The 27626-nt window shown below is 40.6% G+C and overlaps 1 protein-coding gene across 17 annotated transcripts in view; it reads right to left on the reverse strand.

Moving 5' to 3' along the window:
• Positions 1-27626, reverse strand: part of PTPRA (protein tyrosine phosphatase receptor type A) — a 168549-nt gene that overhangs the window by 63925 nt on the left and 76998 nt on the right. For all 17 annotated transcript variants that reach the window (XM_042229816.1, XM_060397643.1, XM_027976873.2 and 14 more), the window contains one exon: positions 1101-1179. In XM_042229816.1, coding sequence (XP_042085750.1) covers positions 1101-1173 — 73 coding nt within the window. In that variant the 5' untranslated portion in view covers positions 1174-1179. The remainder of the gene's footprint in view (positions 1-1100; positions 1180-27626) is intronic.

Genomic DNA, 27626 nt, shown 5'->3' on the forward strand with positions numbered 1-27626 from the left:
GTCGGAGAGGGCAATGACACCCCACTCCAGTACTCTTGCCTGGAAAATCCCACGGACAGAGGAGCCTGGTGGGCTGCAGTCCATGGGGTCACAAAGAGTCAGACATGACTGAGTGACTTCACTTTGACTTTTCCTTTATATGCATTGGAGAAGGAAATGGCAACCCACTCCAGTATTCTTGCCTAGAGAATCCCAGGGATGGGGGAGCCTGGTGGGCTGCCGTCTATGGGGTCGCACAGAGTCGGACATGACTGAAGCGACTTAGCAGTAGCAGTATTCAACTGTCGGAGAGGGCAATGGCACCCCACTCCAGTACTCTTGCCTGGAAAATCCCATGGACGGAGGAGCCTGGTAGGCTGCAGTCCATGGGGTCGCAAAGAGTTGGACACGACTGAGCGACTTCACTTTCACTTTTCACTTTCATGCATTTGAGAAGGAAATGGCAACCCACTCTAGCGTTCTTTCCTGGAGAATCTCAGGGACGGGGGAGCCTGGTGGGCTGCTGTCTATGGGGTCGCACAGAGTCGGACACGACTGAAGCGACTTAGCAGCAGCAGCAGCAGCAGCATTCAACCGTATATATGTACCACATCTTCATTCATCTGTTGATGGACATTTAGCTTGCTTCCATGTTTTGGCTATTGTGAATAGTACTATTATGAACATAAGAGTGCATGTATCTTTTCAAAGCAGAATTTTCTCCAGGTGTATTTCAAGGAGCATACACTCTTTAAATGGTGAATCCTTCCCTCCACTTCTAAAAGTTTACTGTCTAATGGAGGGAAAAACTGGTCTCTTAGTTAGTTCCTCAGAGTCAATATACAGGAGTCTTAAATAGTAACCATTTTGTCTTCTTTAACTTTTCAGAAATGAATATAATCTCTTTATTTGAAGTAGTATGGGGTATACAGAACAATGCTGAATGTACATACAATATGACCCAGAGATTCCCAAAGACAACTTAATTTGCCATCACTTTTAAGTAAAACTTAATATTAATTTTTTCTTTCTTTAGTACCACCAAGGTCTTCAAATGTGGGTCACTAAACATAAATACAAAATTCTATTCCAAGTACCAATCTTACCAAATGGCAATTTACCTATGGTAGTGTTGCTGGCACCAACATGTATCAGACCACTGCCAAGCAGAGTAAGGAGGAACCAGGAATCCATGCTGACCTGGAAAATAGAGAGTCATTTTAGATACAGTACTAAAATACTGTAAAACTATGTCCAAACAACTCACCAAAGGAGGTATTTTGGGCAAATTCTTCTTAGCTATTAAAGTACACACACAGGACCAATGATCTTTTAGGAGTCTGATAACCACAACTCTCCAGGAACCCAACTACTTAACTCAAAGTTTATACAACTGTAAGAGCAAGCAGTGATTCTCAATCTTGGCATACTTTAGAATCACTCAAAGAACTTAATAACAACAAAACTCTGTGCCAGACTATATCTTTAGGAGTGAGAGGTAGGTAGCAGTCCTTTTAAAAGCTTCCTAGGTAATTGCAGCTTTAGTGTCTTCAGAATGAGAAGCACAGAGAAGGTAGGTTGACTGCAAGAATGTACTGACCTCCAAAGCAGCTGTCCTCCAACTTTATTTCCCTTCAAACCATATCAGAGGGATGTGGCCCATTCACACTGGTAAGAGAGGTTTATTCATCCATTCAGATGTCTGTGCCTGATATTAAGCTACGTATCAGGGAAACAACTAGGGAACAATATACTCCAAGGTCCCATTTTCATGGGACTCATAGCACAGAGGTAATTTAATGTGACAGTGACTCTCCAAAACAACCAGAACATGCCTCTCCGAGGGGAACATGAAAATCTCTGAGGGAGGGTGGAGAGATGTAGGTGGTTTATACACACCCCAGGAGATTGCCTTTAATACCAGCAATCATGCTTAGCAGGGAACTGGGTTCAGCCAATGGCCTTCCCAAGGTATAACCATACATGATTTGACCAGTTCCCCACTCTTCCTACCTGACTGTTACCCAAAATGGGGAGAGCACACAATTTCCTCCACAAGGGTTAGGAAACAGATTGGAAGGCTGATTACTGTGTATGTATTCATGTATAGTCTAGATAAATCAATAGGAAATGGTTTTGTGAAAAATAACAATGTATTTGGAGGAAGCAGGCTAGACCATCACTTCATTACATATATCAAAATAAAATCCAGATGGGCTGAAGAATTAAATGTTTACAGACACATTTTAAGAGGAAATAAATGAGTATGTGCATAATGAGGAAGGATTTTCTAGACATAGAGGCAATGTAAGAAATCACAAAGGTGTAAAGCAATTATCTTTCAATAGAAAAATAAATTGATTAAAAAAAGAAATCACAAAGGAAAAATGGAGTATCTGGCAATAAAAAAAATTATGAAAGAAATCAATCAAACAATGTTAATGGATTGGAAGATTCCATACTGTCAAGACATCAGTTCTTCTCAACTCAGTTTACAGATTCAATGCAATCTCAATCAAAATACTACCAACCTATTTTGTGGACAGCAATAACTAGTTCTAAAGTTTATATGCAGATGCAAAAGATGGAGAACAGCCAACTCAATACTGAAGAAGTAAAGTCAGAGAATTACTATTAATTTAAAAGCAAATAGTAATACAAAAAAGCAAAGAAAGATACAGCAAAGAGTGGCAGTGTGGTACAGACAAACAGACCAATGGAACACAAGAGAACCCAGATAAAGACCCACACAAATATAGTCAACTGATCTTTGACAAAGGAGCAAAGGCAATACAATGGAGCAAAGACAGTCTTTTGAACAAATGGTGCTGGAATAACTCGGCATACACATACCAAGAAAAACAAAAACAAAAAACTAGACACAGATCTTATACTCTTCACAAAAATTAACTCAAAATGAATCACAGACCAAGATGTAAATGCAAAAGACTCCTGGAAGATAACACAGGAGAAAAATCTAGATGATCCTGGGTATGGCAATAACTTTTAAGATACAACCAAAGACAGAGCCATCAAAAAATAATCAACTGCACTTCATCAAAACTAAAAAATTCTGCTCTGTAAAGACAAAATCAAGAGAATGTTAAGACAAGCCACAGACTGTGAGAAAATACTTGCAAAAGACACATTAGCCAAAGGACTGTTATCCAAAATAAACAATAAAACCTCAACAATAAAAAAATTATCAAGCTGATTAAAAAAATGGTCAATAGCCTAAACAGACACCTCACCAAGGAAGATGTACAAATGGCAAACAAGCAAATGAAAAGATGTTTAACAGCATATGTTATTAGGGAATTGCAAAGTAAAACAATGAGACACCACTACACACCTATCAGAGTACCAAACACTAACAACACCAAATCCCAGTGCTTCTGTGGAGCAACAGAAACTCTCTTTCACTGTGGGAATGACACTTTGGAAGGCAGTTTGCTGGTTTCTTGCACAACTAAACTTAATCTTATTATACGATCCAACCAATTGTGCTCCTTGGTATTTACCCAAGAAGAACTGAACTGAAAACTTACACCTATATAGAAATGTGCTTTATTCATAACTGCCAAAACTTAGAAGCAAGCAAGTTGTTCTTCAGTAGATGAATGAATAAACAAACTGTAGTACATCTAGAACATGGAATATTATTTAGCACCGAACAAGAAATAAGCCATCAAGCCATGAAGAAACATGGAGAAAAATGCATATTATTAAGTAAAAGAAACCAATATGAAAAGGCTACAGTCCGAACGATTCTGACTATATGATAATTCTTGAAAAGGCAAGGCTCTGGAGGCAGTGGTTGCTAGGTTAGGGAGGAGAGAGGAATGAACAGGTGAAGCACAGAGGATTTTAAGGGCAGTGAACTATTCTGTATGGTAATACAATGGTGGATACATGTAATTATACATTTGTCCAAACACAGAAAATGTATAACATCAGAAGTGAACTCTAATGTAAACTATGGACTCTCGGTGATAATGATGTCAAAGTGGGTTCATCAACTGTAGTTAAGTGTATACTGTGGTGCAGGATGTCAACAGTGGGGGAGGTTGTGTGTGTATGGGAACAGGGAAAATTTGGGAACTTTTTATACTTTCTGCTCAATTTTTTTGTGAATATAAAACTGCTCTAAAAAATAAAGTCTATTTCTTAAAAAAGGTAATGACCTGGGAAAATTGTCACAAAATGAATAATTAAAATAAGAACTCATATTAATATGGAATACATTAAGACTGCAATTCTGAAAAATCTAAACATAATGTATAAAAGAGAAAAAGAAACAGCTAAGAAAATACACAAAAAAGTGCTGACTAATCAAAGGAAAATAATGAGAGAACATTTTTACTTGCAGGAAAGACCAATGGCATGAAAATACAATGCTTCAAAGTCAAATGAAAATAATTGAAATAATGATGGAAATAACAATAAGCCTATAATAACAAACTCCTTTCCAGAAAGATTATACAAGAATCTTAAAGGTGCCCACACTGTTTTCTGACCCATTTCTAAGGTTGTATTCTTGAGTATAAGTAAACAATCTGAAATTCAAGATTAAAATGATAAGAGCTATTTAGTCATTAAGTGGAAAAACAGGGAGAAGCTGGTAGTGAGTATCACGCTGCTAGTCCAAACAATAATTGTGGCTATCTGGTATGCTGTGGGCTTCCCTGGTGGCTCAGATGGTAAAGAATCTACCTCCAGTGCAGGTGACCCAGGTTTCATCTCTGCATCAAGAAGATCCCCTGGAGAAGGGAATGCCTACCCACTCCAATATTCTTGTCTGAAGAATTTCAAGAATTTAAGAAAATGGAACAAGCTTGTCATTTTTAAGCTTAAAAAAAGTCAGATCAGGACTTCCTGGTTGTCCAGTGGCTAAGACATCACACTCTCAATGCAGGAGGCCTGCGTTCGATCCCTGGTCAGGAAACTAGGTTCCACATGCTACAACTAACAGTTCACATGCTGTGAAAGAAAAGACCTGGGGAAGCCAAAAAAATAAAAATAAATATTAAAAACCAGTCAGATAAAAACTGAATAGCCCATTACTGAGGGCTTTCTTTGCCTACTGGTTTCCTGGCACTCACTGAAGACAATACAGTGTGGCTCACAGCTCTCTTCCTATCCCAAAGTCCTGATATTCTCTTGAAGACTTTTCAACATCCTCAAAGATGACAGCCACAATTCACATCCAGACACATCTCTGAGTTCTCTGATTTCAACTCCAACGACCTTAAGGGAAACACAATGATTGAAACTGCCACACTGGCCAGGCACTATAGTAACCATTTGCATTAGTTATTTGATGACAGGTGGTTCCAGTAAGGAATACAGAACTAATAAGTCACAATCAACCAGAAGAGTTCAGGAAAGGTCAAAAGGAGAAGCCAAGTGTCCTACCACCTCCCAGAATCCTCCTTGCTAGAATCCATCTTGGCTGAGGAATGCATGTGCAACCAGGAAGGACCCTGAGTTAGAATGACTGGCCAGACAACTTGGAAATTAACCCCATTACCATAAAACCCGAGACTGTGACTTTGAGCCATGTGGCAGAGCAGTTTTCCTGGGTTCCCTTACCCTCAGACTCTCTGCCTGGGCGTCCCTTCCCAATGAAGTCTCTTGCTCTGTCACCATCTTTATCTACTCAGACAACTCATTTCTGAGTGTTAGACAAGAGCCCACCTTCCAGGTCTGGAAGGGGTCCCCCATCCTACAACACTTATACAACTTCCACTCCACTGAGACCGGTCGTGACAATGCCTGTACTTTAGACTTTGTCAGCACTGGGAAAAATGCTCATACTGAATCTTACTTTCCCATTCTCCAACCATATTCCCTTACTACTAAAGCCTGGGACCTCACTCAGGCTTTCAGTCCCTTGATTCTCTAATTTTCATTCCATTATCTCTGTTCTATTTCCTTCTCTACTCAGCCAAGAAAAGTTGGTGTCAGTTCAATCACTGCCTTGCAAATATCCTAAATTCTTTTGCTACACTGTTCTTCTATTATACCTATATGGGAAAATAACCCCCAATCCTGAACAAATCCAATTGTCAGCCAACGTGGGCTGCCAAATGCTTCTTAAGAAAATCAAACTACCCATAAGGTTGAGATTTGCCTCAGTGGAACTCTGAACACTTTCTGCAATCTTTCTATATTTCCCTACTTCAGTTCAGTTCAGTTGCTCAGTCGTGTCCGACTCTTTGCGACCCCAAGAATCGCAGCACGCCAGGCCTCCCTGTCCGTCACCAACTCCCAGAGTTCACTCAGACTCACGTCCATCGAGTCAGAGATGCCATCCAGCCATCTCATCCTCTGTCGTCCCCTTCTCCTCCTGCCCTCAATCCCTCCCAGCATCAGAGTCTTTTCCAATGAGTCAACTCTTCACATGAGGTGGCCAAAGTACTGGAGTTTCAGCTTTAGCATCAGTCCTTCCAAAGAAATCCCAGGGCTGATCTCCTTCAGAATGGACTGGTTGGATCTCCGTGCAGTCCAAGGGACTCTCAAGAGTCTTCTCCAACACCACAGTTCAAAAGCATCAATTCTTCGGCACTCAGGCTTCTTCACAGTCCAAATCTCACATCCATACATGACCACTGGAAAAACCATAGCCTTGACTAGACGGACCTTAGTCGGCAAAGTAATGTCTCTGCTTTTGAAAATACTATCTAGGTTGGTCATGACTTTCCTTCCAAGGAGTAAGCGTCTTTTAATTTCATGGTGCAGTCACCATCTGCAGTGATTTTTGAGTCCAAGTCTGACACTGTTTCCACTGTTTCCCCATCTATTTCCCATGAAGTGATGGGACCGGATGCCATGATCTTCGTTTTCTAAGTGTTGAGCTTTAAGCCAACTTTTTCACTCTCCTCTTTCACTTTCATCAAGAGGCTCTTTAGTTCCTCTTCACTTTCTGCCATAAGGGTGGTATCATCTGCATATCTGAGGTTATTGATATTTCTCCCAGCAATCTTGATTCCAGTTTGTGTTTCTTCCAGTCCAGCGTTTCTCATGATGTACTCTGTATATAAGTTAAATAAGCAGGGTGACAATATACAGCCTTGACGTACTCCTTTTCCTATTTGGAACCAGTCTGTTGTTCCATGTCCAGTTCTAACTGGTGCTTCCTGACCTGCATACAGATTTCTCAAGAGGCAGGTCAGGTGGTCTGATATTCCCATCTCTTTCAGAATTTTCCACAGTTTGTGGTGATCCACACAGTCAAAGGCTTTGGCATAGTCAATAAAGCAAAAATAGATGTTTTTCTGGAACTCTCTTGCTTTTTTGATGATCCAGCGGATGTTGGCAATTTGATCTCTGGTTCCTCTGCCTTTTCTAAAACCAGCTTGAACATCAGGAAGTTCACGGTTCATGTATTGCTGAAGCCTGGCTTGGAGAATTTTGAGCATTACTATTTCCCTACTTAGCTCTCTCCAATTCTCCACTGCAGTGATTTCAAAGAAGCTCCTCTCCTCCCCAACATATCCTCTTTCATCCTTGGCTGTTAGCCTTGCCTTCAACTTCAAAGAAAACAGAAACCACTGGACTGGGACACCCTTACCTACCAGTCACCTTATTTACTAATTTCTTCCTTCTCTGCATTTCCTCCCAAGAATCTCAGTTCCTTAGGAACCTTGTCCTGTATATCTTCTAACACCATCTTCTAGCTTTAACACCTCCCTTTCATAACATTTAAACACAATTAAGAATTTCTTACAAATAGCTGAGAAAAGAAGCGAAGTGAAAGGCAAAAGAGAGAAGGAAAGATATATCCATCTGAATGCAGAGTTCCACAGAATAGCAAGGAGAGATAAGAAAGCCTTCCTCAGGAATTAATGCAAAGAAATAGAGAAAACATAGAATGGGAAAAGACTAGACATCTCTTCAAGAAAATCAGAGATATCAAGGGAACATTTTATGCAAAGATGGGCACTATAAAGGACAGAAACGGTATGGACCTAACAGAAGCAGAAGATATTAAGAAGAGGTGGCAAGAACACACACACGAATTACACAAAAAAGATCTTCATGACCCAGATAAACATGATGGTGTGATCACTCACCTAGAGCCAGACATCCAGGGATACAAAGTCAAGTGGGCCTTAGGAAGCAACACTATAAACAAAGCTAGTGAAAGTGATGGAATTCCAGCTGAGCTATTTCAAATCCTAAAAGATGATGCTGTGAAAGTGTTGCACTCAATGTGCCAGCAAATTTGGGAAACGCAGCAATGCCACAGGACTGGAAAAGGTCAGTTTTCATTTCAATCCCAAAGAAAGGCAATGCCAAAGAATGTTCAAACTACAGCAGAACTGCACTCACTGAAGAGTAATGCTCAAAACTCTCCAAGAAAGGCTTCAACAGTACATGAACCAAGAGATTCTAGATGTTCAAACTGGATTTAGAAAAGGCAAAGGAACCAGAGGCCAAATTGCCAGCATCTGTTGGATCACAGAAAAAGCAAGAGAGCTCCAGAAAAACATCTACTTCTGCTTTATTGACTACAGCAAAGCCTTTGACTGTGTGGATCACAACAAACTGTGGAAAATTCTTAAAGAGATGGGAATACCAAACCAGCTTACCTGCCTCCTGAGAAATCTGTACACAGGTGAAGAAGCAACAGTTAGAACTGGACATGGAACAACGGACTGGTTCCAAATTGGGAAAGGAGTACGTCAAGGCTGGATAGTGTCACCCTGTTTATTTAACTTATACGCAGAGAACATCAAGCAAAACACTGGGCAGGATAAAGCACAAGCTGGAATCAAGACTGCAGGGAGAAATATCAATAACCTCAGATATGCTGATGACATCACCCTTATGGTAGAAAGCGAAGAATTAAAGAGCCTCTTGATGAAAGTGAAAGAGGAGAGTGAAAAAGTTGGCTTAAAACTCAACATTCAGGAAACTAAGATCATGGCTCACTTCATGGCAAATAGATAGGGAAACAATGGAAACCGTGACAGACTTTATTTTCTTGGACGCCAAAATCACTGCAGACAGTTACTGCAGCCATGAAATTAAATGGTGCTTGCTCCTTGGAAGAAGACCTATGAAAAACATAGACAGCATATTAAAAAGCAGAGACATTGCTGACAAAGGTCTGTCTAGTCAAAGCTATGGTTTTTCCAGTAGTCATGTATGGATGTGAGAGCTGGACTATAAACAAAGCTGAGTGCCGAAGAATTGATGCTTTTGAACTGTGGTGCCGGAGAAGACTCTTTAAAGAGTCCCTTAGACTGCAAGGAGATCAAGCCAGTCAATCCTAATGGAAATCAACCCTGAATATTCATTGGAAGGACTGATCCTGAAGCTGAAGCTCCAATACTCTGGCCACCTGATGTGAAGAATTGACTCACTGGAAAAGACCCTGGTGCTGGGAAAAGTTGAAGGCAAGAAGAGAAGGGGATGACAGAGGATGAGATGGTTGGAAGGCATCACTGACTCAATGGCCATGAGTTAAGCAAGCTCCAGGAGTTGGTGATGGACAGGGAGGCCTGGCGTGCTGTAGTCCATGGAGCTGCAAAGAGTCGGACACAACTGAGTGACTGAACTGAATTGAACTGAAGAATTTCTCAAAGAAAAGAAGAGCCCCTTTTAATCTACATTAGTCCTCCAGCTAGCAATCATTCTACTCTACCTTGCAGCCAAATTTCTAGAAAGAGTTGTCTCCATAGCAATCTGGCTTCTTTTTCCACCGGTCCACTAAAACAGCTATCTCCACATTTTTAAAGCATTATAAAAATATTTCCAACTTATTCACAGAACTCTAATTTACTTGATATAATAAAAGACTCCTACAGATTGAGAGATGACAAAAGAGATGAAACAGACTCAGAGAAAACCAGACAGTTCTCCTAAAATATAAGAACAAATTCTTAACCTCACTCATGATCAAAGAAAGTAAAATCAAAGCTACACTGCAATGTCATTTTTCACCTATCAGATAGGCAAATACAGAAAAACTTTAACACCACCACACTGGCAGATTTCCCTGGTGATCCAGTGGTTAAGAATCTGCCTGCTTATGGTTCAGTCCCTGGTCCAGGAAGATTCCACATGCCACAGGGAAACTAAAACCCATGTGCCATAACTACTGATGCAAAGAACTGACTCACTGGAAAAGACCCCGATGTTGGGAAAGATTGAAGGCAGGAGGAGAAGGGGACAAGAGAGGATGAGATGGTTTGATGGCATCACCGACTTGATGGCCATGAGTTTGAGCAAGCTCCAGAAGTTCGTAATGGACGGGGAGGCCTGGTGTGTTGCAGTCCATGGGGTCGCCAACAATTGGATACGACTGAGTGACTCAACTGAAGTCTAGAGCCCCATGCTCTAGCGCCTGTGCTCTGCAACAAGACGCCACAATGAGAAGCCCGCACTCCACAGCTAGAGAGTAGTGACCTGGCACAGCTGAAAATAAATAAATTAACAAAACAAAACAAAACAAACCACTGTGTTGGCAAGGGCTTGTGTAAACAAATACTCTCATACAAACTATAAATACTTACCAGAATTATGAATGCATAAGCTCTTTCACACAATTCTATTTGGGAACTTTACAGATATACCCATACTTTTAAAGTGATCTTTTAAATGTTATTCAAAATGATACAGTTTGTGACAGAAAAAGACTGAAAATAACCTGAAAGGAGGATATGTTTAAATAAATTACTGCATATTTATAAGATGGAATACTATGCAGCTGTTAAACAGAATGAGAAGGTTCTTTGGAGATCATTTTATTTCCGCACACAAGACTTTTAAAATTTTGAACCATCTTAAAAATAACATTTGCAAAAAAAACTCAATTAAAATTCACAACAGGAAAAGCCCACTTGTATTTCTTTTTCGTTCGCCCATTTCCCTTTCTCTTCCTCTTTCCTCCACCGTTCTCTCTGGGTATGTGTCACACACACACACAGCACCTCTCTGTTGTTAAATCCCTCAACCTCTCTGTCACATCGTATTTACTGACACCCCATACTTCCTCAAATTCATCTCTTCCCCATACCACTCTATGAATTGAGGATTTAAAAAGCTGGTTCTATGATGAAGGCCTAACCCTGACAAGGATGAACAGTTAAATAGTTTGAATCTGAGGGAAATGTGTATTATCAAATGTCAGAAGGCAACCAGCCCTGTTCAGCTGAAGTCTGCACAATGCCAGGAAGCCTGTGCACAAACTTTCATAGCAGAAATGGTTCTGCCTTGTCACAGAATGATTTTTAGATGAGTTACCTGTGATAATTTTTGTCTTACAGACATCTAACTTTGTGATCCAGTAATTCCACTTCTATATATTTATATAAGAGAAATAAGAGTATACATCCAAAAAATAAGTACAATAATGTTTGTAACAAAAAGCTGAAAATAACCTAAGTAACCACCAATAACAGAATATATAAACAGAAATGGATTTTTTCCCCTCACAATGAAATATTACTCAGTGATTAAAAGGAAAGAACTCCAGATACACACAAAAACATGAATGAATCTAAAAACCACTCAGGAAACTCAAACAGGGGCACTGTATCAACCAAGAGGGGTGGGGTGGGGTGGGGAGGGAGATAGGAGGGAGGTTCAAAAGGGAGGGCATATATGTATACCTATGGCTGATTCATGTTGAGGTTTGACAGAATACAACAAAATTCTGTAAAGCAATTATCCTTCAGTAAAAAAATAAATTAAAAACCATCATGCTGAGTGAAAAAATCCTTACAGAAAAGAGTAATATATGACTCCACACAGCAAGGACCTAAAAGAAGCAGAAGAGATTAAGAAGAGGTGGCAAGAATACACAGAAGAACTGTAAAAAAAAAGATCTTAATGACCTGGATAATTATGACAGTGTGGTCACTCACCTAGAGCCAGGCATCCTGGAGTGTGAAGTCGAGTGAACCTTAGGAAGCATTACTACAAACAAAGCTAGTGGAGGTGATGGAACTCCAGTTAAGCTATTGAAAATCCTACAAGATGATGCTGTTAAAGTGCTACAATCAATATACCAGCAAATTTGGAAGACTTGGCAATGGCCACAGGGCTGGAAAAGGTCAGTTTTCATTCCAATCCCAAAGAAGGGCAATAGCAAAGAATGTTCAAACCACCACACAGTTGTGCTCATTTTACATGCCAGCAAGGTAATCCTCAAAATCATTCAAGCTAGACTTCAGCAGTACATGAACTGAGAACTTCCAGATGCACAAGCTGGATTTAGAAAAGGTAGAGGAACCAGAGATTAAATTGCCAACATCTGCTGGACTATAAAAAAACTAGAATTCCAGAAAAATACTTACTTCTGCTTCACTGACTACTTCATTGAGAATCCCTTGGACTGCAAGAAGATCAAACTAGTCAATCCTAAAGGAAATCAACTCTGAATATACACTGGAAGGACTGATGCTGAAGCTGAAGCTCCAGTACCTTGGCCACCTGATGTGGAGAGCTAACTCACTGGAAAAAAACCTGTTGCTGGCAAAGATTGAGGGCAGGAGGAAAAGGGGGCAAAAGAGGATGAGATGGTTGGACAGCCTCACTGACTCAATGGACATGAGTTTGAGCAAACTCTGAGAGAAAGTGAAGGACAGGTGCAGTCCATGGGGTTATTGAGAGTTGGACACGACTTAATGACTGAACAACAACAAATTAAAAGATTACTTTTCTTATATAGGAGGGACACTGGTTCTCCTTCCCTTCACTGAAATTGTAAACTATTAAAATAAATCAATAAAGCATGCTCATTACAAGACATATAACCTGGGAATTTCCTGGCAGTCCAGTGGTTAGGACTTGAGGCTTTCATTGCCCTTATCTTGGGTTCAATCTCTAGTCAGGGAACTAAGATCCCACAAGCTGCGTGGTACAACCCAAAACAAAACAAAGATATCAAAAAGAACAGAGGGATATAAAGAAAACTCTGAAAGTATCATTCATCTCCTGCCTGTCTCATTTTCCAAAAGTGATCACTAAATACTTTCCTTCATATCCTTTAGAAATAGATACCCACACATAAAAAATAAATAGGATAGTAGACATACTGTCTACAGCTTGCATTTTTTACTTAAAATAATAAATCCTGGATCTCTTCCACATCAATACTTTCTAGTTACCTTTCTTTGCAATGGCTGTGTAGTAGGTCATCATACGGGTATATCACAATTATTTATTTTTCAATTTATTTTTTAATTGGAAGAGAATTGCTTTACAATGTTGTGTTCACTTCTGTTGTACCACAATGCAAACCAATCATAATTGTACCTATATCACCTCCCTCCCCTCCCTCATCCCATCCTTCTAGGTCAACCCAGAGCATCAGGCTGGGCTCGCTGTGTTATATAGCAACTTCTCACCAGCTATCCACTTTACACGCAGCGCTGTATATATGCCAATGACACTTCCTATATTTGTTCCACTGTCTCCTTCCCCAATGTGTCCACAAGCCTGTTCTCTATAGCTGCATCTCCATTCCTTCCCTGCCAATACGTTCATCAATATCACATTTCTAGATTCCACATACATGTGTTAATATATGATTATTTTAACCAGTCTTTCTATTTTTGTTAGGTAGGAGATAACTGTATATGGTTTCCTCCTCTATCTTACACATTATTTTTGATTCGGCAACTGGATTGAATAAAGACAGAATTATATACTCTAGGAGAGCCAAATGGGAAGAAACTCAAACTCACACGTTTTTCATTTTTCAAACACGCTTGTGAATAATAAGCTTTTCGTTATGTGAATATAGCACAAATAAGCAGGGAGGCTTCGGGAGATGAGTCATGAAATTCCGGGCAATTCCCTATTTTATTTGACACAATGGCATATACACTGCATCCTTTTGCCTACCCCACAACACCCAGACAAAGGGCTAATACACAACCATTTTTTAAAAAATTACAAAAACATTTCTTACTTAAAAAAATCTGTTTCTACTGCACATTAGGGAGATAAACCAGGAAAGTTTAACATTCAAATAACAAAGGAAAACCAAGATGCCCACAGCAAATACTTAAAAGCCTTATGACAAACATCAAACTAAGTTCTAAAAAATTACAGCTATTGTTTTTCTGATAACTGAGAGTCTAGGAATATTTCCTAAATGTTCTTAGAGTGAGGGAGTCTCTCTTGAATCACAGAAATTTATAAGCAATCAATTATATATCCTTACACACATTTCAGGGGTATATTATTTGAAACATATGTACTGTACTCGAGATGAAGGAACCATCACAGGTATGTTGAATATCTTATGATATCATATCTTTGTGAGTTTCTGGCCAAAGAGGAACATTCCTTGCCCAGATGTACACTCACCGTCAGTGGACCCAGAAGTCCAGAGAGACATGCTATCCTCTCTTAAGAAAAGCAGAGGAAGAAAGAAAACTGGATGCTAGGAGAACACATCCATTCTTCAGTTAGGGGTGGACAAGTGCTAAATTCTGGCCAAGGAGGTATAAGCTTAAGTATATCATGCGGGAAAAAGTTTATTATGAGATCTCTAGGAAGGTGGTTTAAGAGGAAGGGAGAGTCTTTTTTTTTTTTTTTTCCTCTGTCCTTTTCCTTGTAATCTAGAATTCAGATGTGATGATTACAGACCCAGCAGCCATTATGAACTCTGAAGTGACTTTCAGGATAACAGAATTAGAGAGCTAGAAAGAGATTGAATTCTCTGATGACACTGTTGAACTGTCATACCAGCCCTGCTTACTTTCAGATTTCATATATACAAGAAAGAAATAAACCTATATTCTGATATATGCAACCAACCCCAATCCTGATAAAGAATAAGACCAACTATGACTTGTAATGGATGAGGAATGGAAATGATGAGGGTACTCTGAAAATGCGTTTTTCTTGGTGCTCTTGTTAGGAAGCACAACGCTGCACATATATATGCTAAAGAAAAAATGTTACAAGAAATCAGTATTATGAAATTCCCAGTAGCAAAGGAGAGCTCGGCCAATACACACATTCTCTAGAGTTTAGACTGGCTGTGATAACTTCTAATAAAAGGCCAGCTATACAAAGTTAACCATTCAGTATTCAATACATTGATAAATTGTGATCCAGTGTCTGGTACAATTTATCTGAATATCTGGCCTTTTACCTCAGTTAAATCTCATAGCAACTCTACAAGAGAGACAGTCCTACTCCCATTTTGAAGATACAGAAATTGAGAGATGGTCACATAGTTGGCAGTTGAATTCAGAAGTAGAATTCAAAAAGTTTACAGACTGTTGAAGGATACTTCCAGGTGTGAAAGAAACAAAGAAGTGGCAGCTAGGAGTGTTAAGCTCTGTCCAAGCCTTCTTCTAGAGCTGTTCAGGTTCACTTTGAGAAAAAGGCACCCAGATAGAGTTCAGTTCCTTCAGCTAGCTGTTACTCAATCAACATTATATTATTTATTATTAAGAACAAAAACTATTTTTACAACTATAATTCTTGGTTGTCTGCTATGTGCTAGGCACTTGCACTAGACATTCTGTATACTCTAACCTAATTATTCCCCACAACCACCTTCTGAGTTAGGTATTGTTTTTCCAGTTTACAAATGAATAATGATCAAAGAGGTCAAGAAATTTGTTTAAGGCCACATATCCATTAAGTACCTACCTACTAGGATTCAAATTCAAGGCTTTTAAAACTCCAAAGTTCATATGCTTTGTACTTCACCATAATGGGAATACACAGGTTAGATATGGACTAGATATAGATTGTCGTCAAGTGGTGAGGGACAAATAAGCTATTTGTTCAAACCCTGAATTATCTTGTGGCATAATGTTGATCAATTAACACTAAGATGAGGTAGTAAAACTGTAGACCAGAGAAAGAATTTTCAGAGGAGGTTAATGCTTGAGATAAACTTGGGAAGATAAAATGTAGTTAGCCAAGAGAATAAGAAACTGTCTTTAGAGCAAAGAGGACTCTGAAACTTGAAAAGGTCTATCTTGCTCCGGGAATGGCAAAGCAGGAAAGGTATCAAGCAGGACCTCAATAAACATTTGCTGAATGAACGTGAAAATGGTAAGCATGAAAGAGTGGGGTCTGTGAGGATATATGGAGGAAATACAGGAGATGAGGCTGGAAGGAGCAACGAATAGATCACAAAGGTGCCTGTTAGGATGTAATAAAAAGTTCTGACTTTCCACTAAACTCACTGAGGAACCACCAAAGGCTTTAACACATGGAGGTTGACAATATCAATTTGGATTTTAAAAACAATGACTGACAGTAGTGCAGAGGATCAACTGGTGTGGTTTGAAGTTTGGAGTGCCGCTGACGGAAGCTTTTCAAAGTAACCTAGCCAATAAACCAGAAGGACCTCAGAGCTATAGCAGCAGAGTATAGGGGTACAGATCTCAGAGCACAGGGACAGAACTAAAAACTTAACAATGAGATGCCAGAGGTAAGGAAGGCCCAGGTTTCCAACTTCGATGAATCTCAATGCTATACGCAGGAGGATGATTGCTTTGGGACACACTGCAGGGAAGGTGATGAACTTAGTTCTGAACACTGAGAATGACACAGTACTACAGTACATGCTGCACCTAAGGGGGAAGGGATGAGGGGGTGAAAGGCTGGAGATGGGGCAGAATGGCAGACAGGCAATGACACAGCAGCTGGCACGGAAGTCGGGCAGTATGCCAGAGAAAGGAAGAAGACAGCTGTAGAGCCTGACAAAAGCAGCAGTGAGTAAGCCAGGCAGGAGACATCTGACAAACACAGGAGGGAGGAGAAGGTGGGTGCTGATGAATAAAAAACTGACACATGTCACCAAGGGAGGGTGGTACTTGCTAGTGAGAAAAAAGCCTGAAAAACTGCTGAAGGGCTCCTCAATGAGTCCTGGGACACCAGAAATCAACTTTTGTTATAAGTCTTCCATGGAGAAAGACAATGTGATAGAGGTAAAATTAATAGGAATCTGAACCTCTGGAAGCAGCCCGTTTCCAGAGATAAGCCTATACAGAGAACGAAAACAACGACAACACAAAAACACTAAGGCTGTGAAACAGAAGTTAAACTTTGTTTGAGTTACACCTAAGGAAAGATTCAATTTGGGTCCCGGAGACAAGGAAATCAATTAGGCTACTTCAATAAATGAAAGTTTGGTATAAACTTATACTGCTGGTTAATTAAGACAAAGAACAAACAAATAAGAAAACTATTTGTCCTACTTAAATCACATATTGGAATAAACTACTGGATGATATAAAACCAAAATATAGTACAGGTTATATGCATAAAATTTAAAAACAAACTAGAGACAGAGCGTGGCCAAGATGGTGAAGTAGGATGGTCCTGAGCACCTCCTCTTGCGGGCATATCAAAATCAGAATTATCTCCAGAGCTACTACTGATAAGACCAGAATCTAGCAGAAAAGATCTACAGAGATAAGAAGGAAACCACAACCAGATGGGTGGGAGGGCTGGCGCTGTGACAGTCAAGACCCATAACCCTAGTGGAGAATGGATACATGTATATGCATGGCTGAGTCCCTTCGCTGTCCACCTGAAACTATCACAACACTGTTAAATATATATATATAAAATAAAAAGTTAAAAAACAAAACCACACACCAGGTGGGCAAAACACAACAGGAGGATAATCATAATTGCAGAGGTTTTCCCTAAGCGGCAACCAGTTTTTGCTACACATTGGGGTTCCCAGTCCAGGAGGCCTGCACCAGGGAAAGTCTTCAGAGTGCTTGGCTTCGAAGGCCAAGTGGGCTTACTTGCAGGAGTCTGAGAGAGCTGTGAGAAATAACCTCTTAAAGGGTACATACAAACTCTCACATGCTTCAGGATGAAGGGCAGAAGGAGTAATTTGAAAGGACACTGGTCAGACCCACCTGCTAATCTTGGAGAGTCTCCTAGACAGGCAAGAGGCAACTAGAGCTCACCCAAGCGGCACAGACACTGGCAGCAGCCATTTGCGGGAAACTGTTCTACTACATCCATACTGGTGCTAGCAAGTACCATCCTGGAATCCTCCCTCTAGCTTATTAGCACTGGGACATTGCTCTGCCCACCAGCCTGTCAGTACCAGTACTGGGACACCCCAGGCCAAGCAACTAGTCAGGCGGGATACAGAGCCCCACCCACCAGTAGGTTGTTGCTATTCAGTTGCTAAGTCGTGTCTGCCTCTGTGAACCCATGGACTGTAGCATGCCAGGCTGCTCGGTCCTCAACTACCTCCTGGAGTTTGCTCAAATTTCATTGAGTTGGTGATGCTACCTAACCATCTCATCAGGTGGCCACAAAGTACTGGAGCTTCAGTTTCAGCAGCAGTCCTTCCAATGAATATTCAGGGTTGTTCTCCTTTAGGATTGATTGGTTTGATCTCCTTACAGTCCAAGGGACTCTCAAGAGTCTTCTCCAGCACCACAGTTGGAAAGCATCAGCTCTCTGGTGCTCAGCCTCCTTTATGGTCCAGTTCTCACAACTGTACATGACTATTGGAAGAACCATAGCTTTGACTATACAGACCTCTGGCTATGAATACGCTGTCTAGGTTTGTCATAGTCTTCCTTCCAAGGAGCAAGTATCTTTTAATTTCAAGGCTACATTCACCATCTGCAGTGATTCTAGAGCTCAAGAAAACTTAATCTGTCACTGCTTCTACTTCCCCCCTCTCTGTTTGCCATGAAGTTATGGGATTAGATACCATGATCTTAGTTCTTTTTTTAATGTTGAGATTCATCAGACCCTAGGACCCAGCTCTATCCAACAGTGGGTAGGCGTACCAGTGAGCCAATACACCAACTCCAGGACTCCCAGAGCTCTGCAGGCAGAGACCTTGAGAGACACAAGCAGGCAGGCACTAGCTAAAGGACCCCCTGGGCTCCAGCTCTAACCACCAGCAGGCCGACATCAACTCCAAGACACCTTGGGCCCCTCGGCTAGCCAACTTGGTATCTGGTCTATACAGCAGAGGGCAGGCATAAGCCTCAGGACAACCCAAAGAGAACAGTCAGCTGTGTTGGAAATTGGACCCACACCAATTCCAGGACCCTCATGGCCCTGCAACAGAAATCACAGCAGCAGGTGTTCAACATCAACTCTGGGATCACTCAGCCCTGTAACCAGAGACCCAAGGACCCAGTTTCACTCACTGGTGGGCAGGCCATATGTCCTGGGAGCTCATGTCCCAATATTATCCACCAGCTGGTGAATACCAGTCCTAGGCCCACTGCAGCCCTGTAGTCTGCCCTGTCAGGACCCAGCTAACAAGTGAGCAGGCTAGCACCAGCCATGGGGACCCCCATACCCAGAACCCAGCTGTGCCCACTAGTAGGTCAAACCAGCTCTGGGACATCTTGGGCCCCTCAGCCAGCAGTCCCACCCACCAGCAGGCTGAACCAGCTTTGGAGACCTCAGGGCCCTGCACTCAGAGACCCCAGGACTGAGCTCCTCCTAGCAGTAAGCTGGCACTAGCCCCAGGAATCTCTGGGCTCTGTCTCCCTCCACTTACTAGCTGGTCAATACCAGCCATTGGCCCACATGCCAAAAGGTGCACACCAGCTCTAAGAAGCCTTAGACTCCTCACTCAGGTGCCCCAGGGTCCAGCCCCATTCACTAGTGGGGCACCACCAGCTTTGCAACACCCTGGAACCTATAGTCAGGCATGTCAGGAACTGGCCCCACTTACCAGCAGACTACACTATATCCAGGAACCCTTGTCCTGCAACCACCCACCCCAGCATCTGGCTCTAGCCATGGTATTCCCTTAGGCTTCCATAAACAGCTGCTTCATGCTCTCGTCCAGCCAACCAGTGGCCAGCAGCCTCCATACAAGGCAGGGCCTGGCAACCAAATGGACCAGGAACCAGGCCCATCTACCAGACCACCACAACAGAAGGATCAATGCAGTCTACACAGTGGGCACCCCTAAAGCATATAGCTCTGTTGACTGGAGAGGAGTGCACTGCTGGGATGCACAGGACATGTCCTATGAAACGCCTCATATCGAAGGTTGGGAAATATAACCTACCAGATACACAGAGATAAAAACAGCATAGTAGGCATAGTGAGGTGTCAAAGGAACTTGTTCCAAATGAATGAACAAGAAAAAACCCTAGAAAAAGAACTAACTGAAGTGCAGATGGGCAGTCTACCTGATAGAGAGTTCAAGGTAATGATCGTAAAAATGATCAAAGAACTTGAGAAGAGAATGGATGAAAGAGTGAGAAGTTAGCAGCTTAAAACAAAGAGTTAGAAAATATAAAGAAGAACCAGAGATAAAGAGTACAATAACTGAAATGAAAAATGCACTAGAAAGCAAGATCAGTATATTAAATGATAAAAAGGAACAGATTAGCAAGTTGGAAGACGAAATAGTGGAAATCACTGAAGCTGAACAACAATAAAAAAGAATAAAAAGAAATGAGGACAATTTTAGAGACTGCTAGAACAACCACTACTGACATTTGCATTTCAGGCATCCTAGAAAAGAGAACGGGGCAGAGAATATATATGAAGACATAAGAGCTGAAAATTTCCCTAAGCTCCAAGAGGAAAGACATTCTCTATATTTTCAAGTCCAGGAAGCACAGAGAATTCCTAATGGATCAATCCAAAGAGGACCACATCAGGACACATTGTAATTAAAATGGCAAAAACAGAAGATAAAGAAACAATATTAAAAGCAGCCATGGCCTGTTGCTTTGTATCCATTAATGTTTGGGTGTAACAACTGTGAGCTACAGTATTTAAACTTACCAAACTAATGATAGAATTACTTTTGAGCTGCCCAAATACAAGCCCTAATTAAAATGGTGCCATTTTGTACAACTTAGCACCAGCAGGTCACTAAACTTGGACCATGCAATAAATAAATAAATAAATAAATAAATAAAAGCAACAAGCTATGTACAAAAGCTTTTAGCTGACTTTTCAGAAGAAACTCTGCAGGCCAGAGGGAGCCACATGATATACTTAGAGTGATGAAAGGGGAAAACCTACAATCAAGAACATTCTACCTGGCCAGGTTTTCATTCAGATTTGATAGAGATCAAAAGCTTTATAGACAAGCAAAACCTAAGAATTCAGCACCATCAAACCACCTTACAGGAAGTATTAAAGGCACTTCTTTAAAAAAAAAACAAAACAACTAGAAACACGAAAATGACGAAAGGAAAAAGCTCATCAATAAAGGCAAATAAACAAAAAAACATTAAATAAACCATGTACAAAGCTACTAGGGAAGTTAAAAGACAAAAGTAACAAAATCATCTGTATCCACAGTAAGTAGACACGGGATACACAAAACAGATGAAAAATATGACGTCAGAAACAGTAACCGTGCTTTTCTGGTTGTGGCACCACACGGTTAGGAGCTCTAGCTTACACCCACAGCCATGCCGCCCAAGAGCTCTGTCTCAAAAACTGGTGCAGGTCTTTGGATGCAAGAAGACAGTCACAGCCACTGGGCACTGCAAATGAGGTAATGACCTCATCAAGGTGAGTGGGCACCCCTGGAGATAATGTACTGTGATCCAGCCATTCTACTCTTGGGTATTCATCCAAGAGGAAAGGAAAGATATGTTCATATAAAAATTTGTTCATTACTGTTCACAGAAGCTTTATTTGTAATAGCCCCAAAGTGGAACTAACTCAATGCCCATTAATAGATGGATAGAGAAACAAACTTGGTATAGACATATAATGAAATACTACATATAGACATATAATGACATACTACTCTGCGATAAGAAAGAATGAACTGTTGATACACACAACAACATGGAGAAATCTCAAAATAATTATGCTGAATAAGAGTAAGAAAAAAAAGAGTTCATACTTGATTTAAAATATAGGTTTCATTATTATTCACACATGCTGTGACCAACAAATCAGAGGACTGTCCCTGAAAAGACTAGTTATTCAAAATTCTCAAAAAGAGAAGGAGTGAGGGGAAAACTTGAATAAGAGCCATTACTATTGTTTCTTCAGGAAGGAATGGACAACAGAAGGAAAACAGGTTTAAGATTAGCTCTGAGGCTTAAGGAGAAGGCAATGGCAACCCACTCCAGTACTCTTGCCTGGAAAATCTCATAGGCAGAGAAGCCTGGTAGGCTGTAGTCCATGCGGTTGCGAAGAGTCAGACACAACCAAGCGACTTCACTTTCACTTTTCACTTTCATGCATTGGAGAAGGAAATGGCAACCCACTCCAGTGTTCTTGCCTGGAGAATCCCAGGGACGGGGGAGCCTGGTGGGCTGCCGTCTATGGGGTCGCACAGAGTCAGACACGACTGAAGCGACTTAGCAGCAGCAGCTGGGGCTTAAAGGTTGTCCTTAGTCACCTGGTACATGGCCCTGGGGAAAACTGACCAGGTCAACAGTGACCATAGGTGTGTGTGTGCTCAGTCGCTTCAGTCGTGTCTGATTCTGTGACCCTACTGACTGTAGCCCACCAAGCTCCTCTGTACATGGATTTTCCAGGCAACAATACTGGAGTAGGTTGTCATGCCCTCCTCCAGGGGAAAAAAGAGTATAAGAGCCCAATAATTGAGGTATTTAGGGTGTGCGCTCTGGACTGGTTGGTTTGCATATGAAAGGTACTCTAGCAGGTGAGTGTTTTTTTTTTTAACTATCTCTAGAAACTGGCTAAGCCAGGAAGTGCTGTCTCTCCAAGGTCAGAAAGCCTCCAGATGTCAAAGCATTCAGTTCAGTTCAGTTGATCAGTCGTGTTTGACTCTTGGCGACCCCATAAACTGCAGCGCGCCAGGCCTCCCTGTCCATCACCATCTCCCGGAGTTCACTCAGACTCACGTTGCATCGAGTCAGTGGTGCCATCCAGCCATCTCACCCTCCATCATCCCCTTCTCTTCCTGCCCCCAATCCCCCCAGCATCAGAGTCTTTTCCAATGAGTCAACTCTTCACATGAGATGGCCAAAGTATTGGAGTTTCAGCCTTAGCATCAGTCCTTCCAAAGAACACCCAGGACTGATCTTTAGAATGGCCTGGTTGGATCTCCTTGCTGTCCAAGGGACTCTCAAGAGTCTTCTCCAACACCACAGTTCAAAAGCATCAATTCTTCGGTGCTCAGCCTTCTTCACAGTCCAACTCTCACATCCATACATGACTACTGGAAAAACCACAGCCTTGACTAGACGGACCTTTGCTGGCAAAGTAATGCCTCTGCTTTCTAAAATGCTATCTGCTGCTAAGTCGTTTCAGTCGTGTCCGACTCTGTGCAACCCCATGGATGGCAGCCCACCAGGCTTCCCCATCCTTGGGATTCTCCAGGCAAGAACACTGGAGTGGGTTGCCATCTCCTTCTCCAATGCATGAAAGTGAGAAGTGAAAGTGAAGTCACTCAGTTGTGTCTGACTCTTCGCGATCCCATGGACTGCATGGACTCCTCCATCCATGGGATTTTCCAGGCAAGAGTACTGGAGTGGGTTGCCACTGCCTTCTCCGAAAATGCTATCTAGGTTAGTCATAACTTTTCTTCCACGGAGTAAGCGTCTTTTAAGTTCATGGCTGCAATCACCATCTACACTGATTTTGGAGCCCCAAATCAAAGCATTAGAAACACATTACCAGGCTTCCAGGGTGGCTCACTGGTAAGGAATTCACCATGCAAGAGACAAAGCTTCTATCCAGGAAAATGCCACATGCCTTGGAGCAACTAACCCCGAGCGCCACAACTACTGAAGCCCATGAGGCTACAGTTTGTGCTCTGAAATGAGAAGCTACCACAGTGAGAAACCTAGGCACTGCAATGAACACCCAGCATGGCCAAAAATACATACATACATACACAAGATTATTTTTTAAAAAAGAAACACATCACCCACTATATAAAAACCTAGAAAACACCTATAGTGACAGAAAATAGGTCACTGATTGCTTGGAGATGGCAGGGGCAAGGAGAAGAGATTACAGAGAGACACAAGAAAATTTTGAGGGGTGATGGATATGTTCACGCTCTCTTGATTATGGTGAGTTTCACCGCTGTGTATGTCAAAACCTATTAAAATTTAAACTTTAAATATGTATAGTTTATTGTATGCCAATCATGAAGTTGTTTAAAAATTACAGAAATAATAATAGACACAATAAAATACATAAAATATATAAAAAAATGAAATAAAGCAAAAGGATGGTTCTTTGATAAACTAACAAAACAGATAAAAAGAGAAGGAACAAAACATTCATTCTAAGAGATGAGACATTAAAATTGGACAAATCTGACATTAAAATTGGACAAAAATATTATAAGAAATAAAATAAGATCATATTGACTCAATATAGATTCAAAAATCCTAAACAGAATACTAACAAAATGAATTCAGGATATGAAAAAGACAACCCACAATCAACCTGAGTTTATCCAAGGTATACAAGGATGTTTTAATATAAAATCTATAAATATAATTCACCCATATTAAAGAAGATAGATCATATAATCTTTTCAATTAATGTAGAAAAAGCACTGGATTAAAACACATGAATTCACAATAAAAAAAAAAAGAAAACTTCAATTAAGAATTGAAAATTTTATAACCTGGTAAAAACAGTTACTTTCAAAGAATGAAACTTAACAATTATCATCTTTAAAGGGGAATCACTAAAAGCAATCTCTCTGAAATGAAGCATAAGGCAAAGTGATGCATTATTACTTCTATTCAGTAATGTATGAGAGATCCCAGTCTATGCAATAAGAAATCAGAATCATAAAAAATTGGTAAAATCACATATTTATAGGAAATACTATCATTTACACAGAAAACTCACAAGAACCTATATGCAAATTATTAGGGGGTTATTAACATGACTAGATAAAGGTTTTTATATCCTACAAAACTAGCCACTGATTTGCACAAGACAGGGTTTGTTAGCGTAAGAGAACACATCATGTGTAAATGCTGGTAAGAAGGAATCAGAGGGAAGGAAAAGAAGATACGTGAGAAAGATAGGAGGAGATAAAGAGAACTAGTAGAAAACTGAGGGAGCTTTCATTTTCAAGGTTTCCTGTGAAGTACACAGCAAAATTAAAAGCTAAAAAGGAGGAAGAGACAGTGGGATAAAGTTTTAAGAAGTGATAAGACTAACACTGCTGCAGCAAAAAGTGGTAGTATGTGTTGGCACTGGGAAGCCCGGAGGGCCCAGATAAGATGAAATTCATTTTTTTAAGGACTTTTTTTTTTGGAAAAATGCTCTGAGTAGTAACGGCTTATAAAACATATAAACTGAGGTTTTGCTGGGTGAAAGCAATGTAACTATAAGCAATAGAGTTATAGTTATACTACACTATAAGCAATAGAGTTATACTATAAGCAACAGAGTTATAGTTATACTAGCAAGAGAACAGCTGAATTGCTGAACAGTCTATACTTAACAGGAGAGGAAGGCAGACGTTACAGATGATTTGAGAAAATAAAGGATTTAAATGACTACAAACTCAGAAGTTGTTGGAGAATATTTTATATTGCGAACAACAGAGTAAATAAACTGGAAGTCTCCGAAACTCCAGGAAACTAATTTCATTAGAATTGTCTGGAATTCACTTTAAATGTTAGACTGTAGTCCTTGAAAAACCAATAAATGCATGGTTAACTTTACATACAGTTAACCCTTAAAAAATATGGGGGTTAGGAACACCAATCCCCCATGCAGTTGAAAATCTGCATATAAATTATAATTGCCCTTCTGTATATGTGGTTCATTACCCTTGGAATATGCCAGCAAATTTGGAGAACTCAGTAGTGGCCACAGGACTGGAAAAGGTCAGTTTTCATTCCAATCCCAAAGAAAGGCAATGACAGGGAATGCTCAAACAATTGCATTCATCTCACACGCTAGTAAAGTAATGCTCAAAATTCTCTAAGCCAGGCTTCAGCAATACGTGAACCGTGAACTTCGAGATGTTCAAGCTGGTTTTAGAAAAGACAGAGGAACCAGAGATCAAATTGCCAACATCCGCAGGATCATCAAAAAAGCAAGAGAGTTCCAGAAAACATCTATTCCTGCTTTATTGACTATGCCAAAGCCTTTGACTGTGTGGATCACAAATAAACTGTGGAAAATTCTTCAAAAGACTGGAATCCCAGACCACCTGACCTGCCTCTTGAGAAACCTATATGCAGGTCAGGAAGCAACAGTTAGAACTGGACATGGAACAACAGACTGGTTCCAAATAGGAAAAGGAGTACGTCAAGGCTGTATATTGTCACCCTGCTTATTTAACTTATATGCAGAGTATATCATGAGAAACGCTGGACTGGAAGAAGCACAAGCTGGAATCAAGACTGCTGGGAGAAATATCAATAACCTCAGATATGCAGACGAAACCACCCTTATTTGAAAAGCAGGGACATCACTTTGCCAACAAAGGTCCGCCTAGTCAAGGCTATGGTTTTTCCAGTGGTCATGTATAGATGTGAGAGTTGGACTGTGAAGAAAGCTGAGCACCGAAGAATTGATGCCTTTGAACTGTGATGTTGGAGAAGACTCTTGAGAGTCCCTTGGACAGCAAGGAGATCCAACCAGGCCATCCTAAAGGAGGTCAGTCCTGGGTGTTCACTGGTAGGACTGATGCTGAAGCTGAAACTCCAATACTCTGGCCACCTGATGCAAAGAGCTGACTCATTTGAAAAGACCCTGATGCTGGGAAAGATTGAGGGCAGGAGGAGAAGGGGACGACAGGGGATGAGATGGTTGGATGGCATCACTGGCTCAATGTACATTGAGTTTGAGTAAACTCCAGGAATTGGTAATGGAGAGGGAGGCCCAGCATACTGCAGTCCATGGGGATGCAGAGTCAGAACTGAATACATGAAATAGAAACAAAGAAAACAATAACAAAAATCAATAAAACTAAAAGCTGGTTCTTTGCAAAGATAAACAAAATTGATTAACCTTTAGCCAGACTCATCAAGTAAAAAAAGGGAGAGGATTTAAATCAACAAAATTAGAAATGAAAAAGAAATTACAACTGATATCACAAAAATACAAAAGATCGTAAGTAAATAATTAAGCAACTATATGCCAATAAAATCGACAACTCAGAAGAAATGGACAAATTCTTAAAAAGTAAACTTTCTAAGACTAAACCAGAAGAAACAGAAAATATAAACAGATCAATCACAGGTTATCAAATGAACTACAACTAAAAATCTTCCAACAAACAAAAGTTCAAGATTAGATGACTTCACAGGCAAATTCTATCAAACATTCAGGGAAGAGGTTAGCACTCATCCATCTCAAACTATTCCAAAAACCTGTAGAGGAGGCAACATTCCCAAGCTAACTCTAGGAGGCCACCATCACCCTGATACCAAAACCAGACAAAAATATCACACAAAGAAGAAAATTACCAGGTTAATGTCACTGATGAACATGTATGCAAAAATACCAGCAAACAGAATCCAAGATTATGTAAATTAATAGAGGCAGAAAGCAAATTAGTGGTTGTCAGCGACTGGAAGGAAGGGGAAATGCAGGGTGATTTTAAATAGGTATGGGGTTCTTTTGGGGTGATAAAGATGTTTGGAACTAGATAAGGGTCATGCCTGCACAACACTGTGAATGTACCAAATACTATTAAACTGTCCAGTTTTTAAAAAATTACTTTAATTGGAAGCTCATTACTTTACAATATAGTAGTGGTTTTTGTCATACAT

This window comes from Ovis aries, chromosome 13 (genome assembly GCF_016772045.2).
Source record: "Ovis aries strain OAR_USU_Benz2616 breed Rambouillet chromosome 13, ARS-UI_Ramb_v3.0, whole genome shotgun sequence".
NCBI lineage: Eukaryota > Metazoa > Chordata > Mammalia > Artiodactyla > Bovidae > Ovis > Ovis aries.